Source organism: Canis lupus, chromosome 6 (assembly GCF_011100685.1).
Source record: "Canis lupus familiaris isolate Mischka breed German Shepherd chromosome 6, alternate assembly UU_Cfam_GSD_1.0, whole genome shotgun sequence".
Lineage (NCBI taxonomy): Eukaryota > Metazoa > Chordata > Mammalia > Carnivora > Canidae > Canis > Canis lupus.
In genome coordinates this window covers 7,559,559-7,567,432 of record NC_049227.1, presented here as the reverse complement: position 1 = coordinate 7,567,432, position 7,874 = coordinate 7,559,559, and the positions used below count along the sequence as shown (strand labels likewise).

The 7,874-nt window shown below is 56.8% G+C and overlaps 1 protein-coding gene across 1 annotated transcript; it reads right to left on the bottom strand.

Annotated features, from left to right (window-relative positions):
* Positions 1-1,045: 1,045 nt before the first annotated feature.
* Positions 1,046-5,670, bottom strand: UPK3B (uroplakin 3B). The gene is given in 7 exon segments (XM_038538845.1): positions 1,046-2,128; positions 2,586-2,644; positions 2,646-2,716; positions 3,519-3,598; positions 4,670-4,907; positions 5,123-5,272; positions 5,417-5,670. Coding segments are annotated over 7 exon segments (849 nt in total). The 5' UTR covers positions 5,508-5,670; the 3' UTR covers positions 1,046-1,968.
* Positions 5,671-7,874: the final 2,204 nt, after the last annotated feature.

Here is a 7,874-nt window from a genome sequence, read left to right as displayed (position 1 = left end):
CTTGGCCGAGATGAGGCCTGGAGCCCGAGACCCCACTGCGTGGCGGGGGCTCTTAGGCCTCAGGTCACTGCAGGAGGCCCCCAGCCTGGAGTCCAGCCGCTCTGTGAATAGGAGTGCGCGTGCGCGGGGCCCAGCTGCGGCGCATCGGCGCCCCCGTGTGGCCACAGCAGGAACCACCGGCCTTGCGAACCCTCGGTCGTTAGCGGGGACGCCGGATGATGGGGGGAGGCTCCCCGCCTCAGAGAGCTCTTTAAGGTGATCATCTAAGGAGTGTGAATCCGAGGGTATGTGACAGTCTGAAGGCGTGACAGGCCTAACAGTAACATCTCACATCTGGACATGTGGGCATCACAGGTCCAGAGCGGTGAATGAGCTCCCCAAGATCAGGACTGGCTCTGCCTGAGGCCCCATGTCTAACACTCTCAGTGGCATGCAGCAGGTGCTTAATAAGTGTTTGTGGCGTGAGAACGAGTAAGCCATCTGTGTGTGCAGCAGGGCTGGACGTGGGGGAATCAGTGGTCAGACGGTCACAACGTGCATCTCGTCACTCGGACCTTCTGACCACCCTTCTGAAAGGGCCCAAGGATAATGAGGCGCCTCTGAAGGCCCCAGACACTGGAAGGTGGGGTGGAGAGACAGAGGGAGGCTCGGCCCCATACACCCTGTGACGGGCCCGCCCAATCCTCTGACGGCCCCCTTCCCGGATCCTATCCTGGAAGCTTCTCCACGTTACCTGTAGTGTCTCTCTCAGGAGGCCAGGCAGAGCAGGTAAGGATGGAAGTGGGGCTGCATGCTAGCCTGACCCTGACGCTCCCTGGGGACGGCAGAACAGGAAAGGCAAAGGCAAGCCTGCTAGTGGTGGTGATGTGTGAAACAAAGACAAAAGAGAAATTACTAAATTTCCTTACTGCCTACAGCCCACTGACAAGTCCTTGAAACAGGCAGAGTGACATTCCTCTAGGGACTCAGCTGCCTCGATGTTTTGTTTTGTTTTAAACATTTTATTTATTTATTCATGATAGTCACACAGAGAGAGACAGAGAGGCAGAGGGAGAAGCAGGCTCCGTGCACCGGGAGCCCGACGTGGGATTCGATCCCGGGTCTCCAGGATCACGCCCCGGGCCAAAGGCAGGCGCCAAACCTCTGTGCCACCCAGGGATCCCTAGCTGCCTTGATGTTGACACTATGCTAAGGGCAAAGGCAATCTTAGCTCATCCTCCCCAGGACCCTGTAAGTCTACTTTATTTTTTTATTTTTTTAAAGATTTTATTTATTTATTCATGAGACACAGAGAGAGAGAGAGAGAGAGGCAGAGACAGGCAGAGGGAGAAGCAGGCTCCATGCAGGGAACCCGACGTGGGACTCGATTGGGATCCCGGGACTCTAGGATCACGCCCTGGGCTGAAGGCGGTGCTAAACTGCTGAGCCACCGGGACTCCCAGTAAGTCTACTTAAAGGTATAAAAATTCCTTTGGAAACCGCCTTTATCTCTACCCCCGCGTGATATATGTTGGCAGTCAGCCTCCAAGCATATGACCCACCGATATACATCTGAAGAGTCTTATGACAATTTTTGCTAAACAGTAATAAATCACCTTTTCTTAACAATAGCTAGTCCCCTCAGAATCCTGGAAACCACGTTTCCAAAATACCTGGGAGGCTAACTCGCTCCCTAAACCCCTCCCAACTTGAAAGTACATAAATGGGCCACTCCTCATGACCCCAGGGCAGCTCTCTCTGCCCTTGGATCCTGTCCCTGTGCTTTAATAAAGTCATCTTTTTGCACCAAAGACGTCTCAAGAATTCTTTCTCGGTCGTGGGCTATGAACCCTAGTATCTTTCCTACATCAGTGGGACTTTAGGCTGGGTGGGGAAGTGCGAAGCAGGAGAGGCAGGTGGGTGCAGAGGCTGGGGATGAGCACCGGGTACTTGCCCCCCACACCCCACGGCCATGCCCCAGACACTAGGCTAGGGGCTCAGGCTGGGGAGGGGGTCCAGACCAGGCTCACAGCCCACAGGCAGGGTGGCGGCCTCGCTGGGTGGGATGTGGTGGGTCATGTAGCGCTTCCCCATGAAGGAGCCAATCCGCAGCTGCTCCGGGGCCTCCTCAGGCCACCACAGGCTGGAGCTGGTTGGGGAGAGGAGGCGGCACTGGGTCCCTGCTGGGTCGAGTGGCCTGCCAAGTCAGGGCCTCCTCCCACAGCCTCCCCCTTTCCTTCCTTCTAGAAGCAGCTGCTGTTGGCCCACCTCCTGACTACCCTGGTATCAGTTCTCTGAAGTGACTAAGGGTTCATGGGAGAGAAAACAAGGCCCAGGGGGAGAAAGGCTGGGGCCAAGGATACAGTGAAGGGCAGGGCAGAGCAAGGTGGCCCCTTTTCTGAACCCATCTTCAGAGAAGCTGCTGGGCCACCTCCCTGCCCTGCAGGTGAGAGATACTTGGGGTGGAAATTCCCTGAACATCCCAGGAAGGGGCACTGCCAACTCAAAACCGCCAGGTTCCTGGAGGGCTTCTAGGTGCTAGGACCAGTGAGAAGGAAGGGGCTCCCCAGGGTGGGAGGGAGGCCCCTGAGGATATCAGCACTTACAAGTGCACAGTGGACGCTGCCAGGAAGGCTAGGAGCAGGAGGCCAGCCAGGGAGGAGAGGAATAGAGGTGATGATGATCATGTCACCACTTCGCCGCCCTGGCCACGTGTCGATGGAGCCTGGGGCCTTCCCTGCACATAGCAGCTGCTCTCAGAGGCTGCCCCTTGACCCCAGGGCAGTCACTTCCACACCCAGGCTAACACTCAGGGCCTGAGAGCCTCTGAACCCACCCATCTCAGCCAGGCATCTGTACCCTGCCAGCCTGGACCACCCACAGCTCCAGCCTCTTGGGTCTAACCTTCTAGGCTGTTCTTGTCAATGTGCCCACACACTGCCCTGCCCATGGCAGGCAAGTTACAGCAGACCTCAGGACTGACCATGTGGCTGCTCCCTGGAGTCTGGTATTCAAGGCTTTTAGATGAAAAGACCCCCTGCTGCCCACCTTACCCAACACCCCAGCCTCTATAGCCTGCTTCGAGTTGTCCCTCACACCAGACACTGGCTTTCCATATGCAGTTTCCTTGGCCTGGTGAATCACTGGTCCCTTAGGGTCCTGCTGAGGGAAGTCTCCCAGAACCCACGGCCCTGACTCTGACTCCAGCCTCCTTCATGCCCTAGCCCTTCTCCACCTGGTAGCACTTGACCCAGGGCTGGCATTGGAGGGGAAGGCTTTTCCTGCACACAACTGGGCTGGGACCTGGGCACCCAAGGGTTAACCAACATTTGAGCCTGGACAGAGCTGTCTCTGTCAATGAGACTGACCCAGTGCCCTACCTCACCCACACGAGGTTCTGTTTTGGGGGACGGGCTGGACTCGGACATTGCCCCCAGACCCCCAGTCTCATGGCAGCAGGAGGAGAGGCTGGCTGGGCATGGCCATTTTGCAGGGGGACGGGCAGACTGGAGCCAGAGCACCCCCTCCCCCAGCACTACCTTGGTGGAGAGTAATGGGGTCGGACCACCTGGTCTCAGCCTGGGGTGAGCCCCTGGCGTCCATCAAGAGGAACTTCACCCTGGGGAGAGGAAAAACAGGTGAGGCTCAAAGCCTCAACTGCCCTGGGTAGGGTGCCCACAGTGGCCAAGCCCCAGGAGTTCTGGGCCAGGCTCTTTTGGGGCACATCTGGCTTAGCCACAGCCTGGTGATGCTCTGGGGATCCTCTGACATCTCTCTGACCACAGTGACCTCTGCCAGCAGTCCCAGTCCAGATACCTCATCTGGTTTAGGGGACCCCAGTTACTAAATGTTACATACAGAATGCCTCAGGGTGGCTCAGTGTGTCAGAGGGAGCTAGGGGCCCCAGGCCTTGCCAAGGGAGAAAAGCTGGCCAAGTGGCATCTAGGAAGCCACAGAAGGCCCCCAATAGGGTCGAACACCCTAAGGGAGGGAGGGAAGGGTGTGGTCAGGGCACACTCAGAGCCTGGGATCACAAGGAGGGCGCCAGAGGCCATGCAGAGGAGCTCAGGTTGTTATCTTTGCTCCAGGTGGGGAGCTCTGTATCTGAGGGCAGCTGGCTCTGGTGGCTGCTAGGAGTGGGGGCCTGCAGGAGGTGAGCCAGGAAGTAGGCATGGGGGAGGTGGGAAGGTGGTCCTGTCGGGGCAGGGGCTGGGCAGGGGGCAGAGGGAGGCTATGAATGGAAGTGTCAGTTCAGCCCATACAGTGATCCACCTTCCCTGCACCCTGTGTTGGTTTTCTCAGCTGGACTTGGACTCCTTGAGGACACCTGGTCCTGTCCTGTGGCCCGGGCAGCCCTCCTCTGGACACCTGTGCTCCCACTCTGGCCCCTCTCCCCACCTACCACATGACCTCATACCTACTAATTGCATCCAAACTTAGCCCTGGGCTTAGATTCCTGCCAGGTCTACCTGTGGGCCAGTGGCTGCAGCTCCCCAGCCCCCCGACTCTAGGCCAGAAACCCCACCCTGCTCCCACCAGCCCTGTGGAAAGTCCCCCTGGAAAGACCACACTCTGCCTGCCACCCAGCTGGGATGAGTGCTGCTCTTTGACCCCACAGAGGAATAAACCAAAATTAGACCTCTTCCCCCCAGCACAGCTCCTGTCCCAGGGTCCAGAGGGAGTGACCCACCTGTAAGGTCCAGGGCTGGGGAGGGGGTTGTTGCAGTAGGGTGGTTCGTAGAAGTCAGCAAGACAGCCAGGGTCATTGCCTACCCGCAGCAGGGGGATGCTCCTGCCGCCACCCTCAGGGTCCTCACAGGGTAGCTGGTCCAGGGACAGGGGCAGTGTCATATAGTAGCCATCAGTCAGCAGCCGCGGGAAGGCTGGAATTTCAGCTAGCGTCTGTGGGTTGTGGAAGTCCTTGGAGGCTACAGGAGAAAGGGACAGACAGGTGGGGTCAGAAAGCATAGCCCCTGGGTCCAGGGTCCCCCAGCCTGGCCCTCCTTGCCTCAGGGCCCAGAGATCCCCCCCAGACACAAATCAGGTTACTTAGTCACCCTCTCAGGGTCCCTCAGGATAAGGCCCAATGCCTAGTCCACTACCCTGCAGCCCTCCTCAGCCCCAGACCTACACCATGACACACCGTTGCTGAAGGTCACCACCAGCCAGACGGTGCTGGCAACACTGGCAGGCCCGTCCAGGACACAGCGAGGCTGCTCCAGGGAGAATGTGGTAGCTGTGACTTTCCCTTCCAGGTCCCAGGCTGTTATCTGCGGCGTGTAGGGGATCAGCTCTGCAGCCATGGAGATAGGCATGAGGGTCCTGGGACCTGCTCTCCCCTGTTGGAGGGGTGGGCTCCCAGAGTCCAATCACCCCCCGCAGGTGTCCCAGCCCCTTTCGTCTGGCCGGGTGAATTCATCCCCGGACCCCTACTCACTCAGGCTCATACAGGGCAGGGGCCAGATCAGTGTCCCCACGAGGAGGAGGAGGAGCAGCGATGGGCCAGGCTGCCTTTGGCGGAGCCCCATGATGGCCGCCCCAGCTCAGCCCTCTTCCACATTCACAGCCTGGGGCTGATCTGGCTGCCTCCTGCCACACCCTCTCCCCCAGAGCCTTGAGCCAGGAGGAGCTGGTTAGTCAGGCTGCCAGGCTGGCCAAGGGCTGGAAAGACCTGCAAATGTAAATGCACCCCACCCTCTCCCACCAGCTCAGCCTACCATAAGGGAGCTGGGCAGGGCTGTAGGTGGGGCAAGCCAGTGCCAGGCCCCACTGCCAGGCCTGAGGCGGATGCCACGGACCCCCAGAGCCCCATGTCTGAATTTGGGTCCCATCCAGCCTCTTTGCCTTCGAGAGGACCCAGTCTCTGGAAACACGGGCTCAGGACTACATGCTCGAGATTCCTGCACCCCAGGTGCCAGGAGCCTCCCTCTGGCCTTCCATCCCCACCCAGCAGAGTGGGAGCAGGATGCAGAGGCCCCGCCTGACCTGCCCAGCTGCAGCCCCAGGACAGCCCCCAGGATCCAGGCCATCTCAGTGCCCTGCCTTCCCTCCACGAGGCCACATTCTTGTCTAACAGAAGAATCTGGAGTCAGAGGAAGGACTTTTGATAGGTGACAAGCCAGTCTCCCACTTACTTTACTCCTTTTAGTTCTGTTTTTTAAGATACATATATATATATTTTTTAGGGCAGCCTGGGTGGCTCAGCAGTTTGGCACCGCCTTCAGCCTAGGGCCTGATCCTGGAGACCCGGGATCGAGTCCCATGTCGGGCTCCCTGCAGGGAGCCTGCTTCTCCCTCTGCCTGTGTCTCTGCCTCTCTCTCTCTCGCTTCTCCCTCTGCCTGTGTCTCTGCCTCTCGCTCGCTCTCATGAATAAATAAAATCTTTAAAAAAATGTTTTTTTAAGATATAATTCACAGACCATAAAATTCATCATTTGAAAGCCTACAGCTCAGTAGGTTTTCACAAGGTTGTGCAAACATCACCACTAAGTACAGAACATGTGCATCACCCCAAGAGGACACTCTGGACCCACAAAGTCCCTCCCCATTCCCTGCTCCCTTGACAACCATATATCTACCCTGGGCTTCTGCAGACTTTCCTATAGGGAACATTTCACATCAATGGGATCACACATGCAGAGTTCTGGGTCTGGCTTCTCTCACTTAGCATCTTGTTGTCCAGGTTCATTAATGCTGTAGCGTGTGGCAGGCCTCTGTTCTTCCTGAGGGCTACAGAACATTCACTCCACTGTATGGAGACCAGGCATTTTGTCTCCCGGCTCCTCAGCTGACAGAGATAGTGGGGCTGTTCCCACTTTTTGGCTGTTATGAATGATACTGCCATGAACGTTCATATACAAGTTTTGTGTGGACCTGTTTTTGGATACACGCCTAGGGGTAGAATTGCTGAGTCATAGGGTAACTACTTTTTTTTTTCTTAAAGATTTAAAAGTCATTTTTACACCCAACATGGGGCTCGAACTCAAGACCCTGAGATCAAGAGTCACATGCTCTACTGAGTCAGCCAGGTGCCCCCCAAAACCCAAACTTCTAGATTGAAGAAAAATGCTTTAATATATAACATACTCATCTTTTAAAAAATATTTTATTTATTTATTCATGAGAAAGACAGAGGGAGACAGAGACACAGGCAGAGAGAGAAACAGGCTCTATGCTGGAAGCCTGATACGGGACTCGATCCCCAGACTCTGGGATCACACCCTGAGCCAAAGGCAGATGCCCAACCGCTGAGCCACCCCAGGTGTCCCTAATATACTCATCTTTATACCAATGCATAAAACAGAATTTTTTTTTTTTTCTGGTGGAGGCAAAAATACCCCTGGCCCACTCAGGATGTGGCCAGTGTCCCTGCAGCCCCAGGCACAATCACTGCCCCCAGGCAGAAGGGGGCTGGAGTATTTGATCCTCCCAAGATGGTTGAGAATTAGAACTTTGAGGATGGGGTCATATCAGCCCTGGCCCAATTCCAGCCCCAGTTCTATCTACCGCGAGCCTGGGACCTTGGGCCAATCACTGCATCCTTGAACCTGCTCCCTCCTCTACAACGTAGAAGACAGCAGCACCTTCCAGGCACGAGCAGCGAGCAGCGTCTCACTTGGGGAGTGAATGGCATGGAGGGCTTGGCAGAGCGGCTGGACGGCACATACAACGAGGAGCATGGAGTCAGGGCCAAGGGAGCAGGCACCAGGTCAGCGTGTGGGCTTCTGGCCCTCACCGCAGAGCCTGTCATTACGGAATGCGGGTTGAATAGGCAGTCTGTGGGCTCCCTCCTGCTCTGATGCAGGACAGGTGTGTGCTGCTTCTTGCACCAGCATGCGAGCACGAGCACACAGACGCACAGCCTCTCCACCGACAAACACACCAGGGTCTCTGAC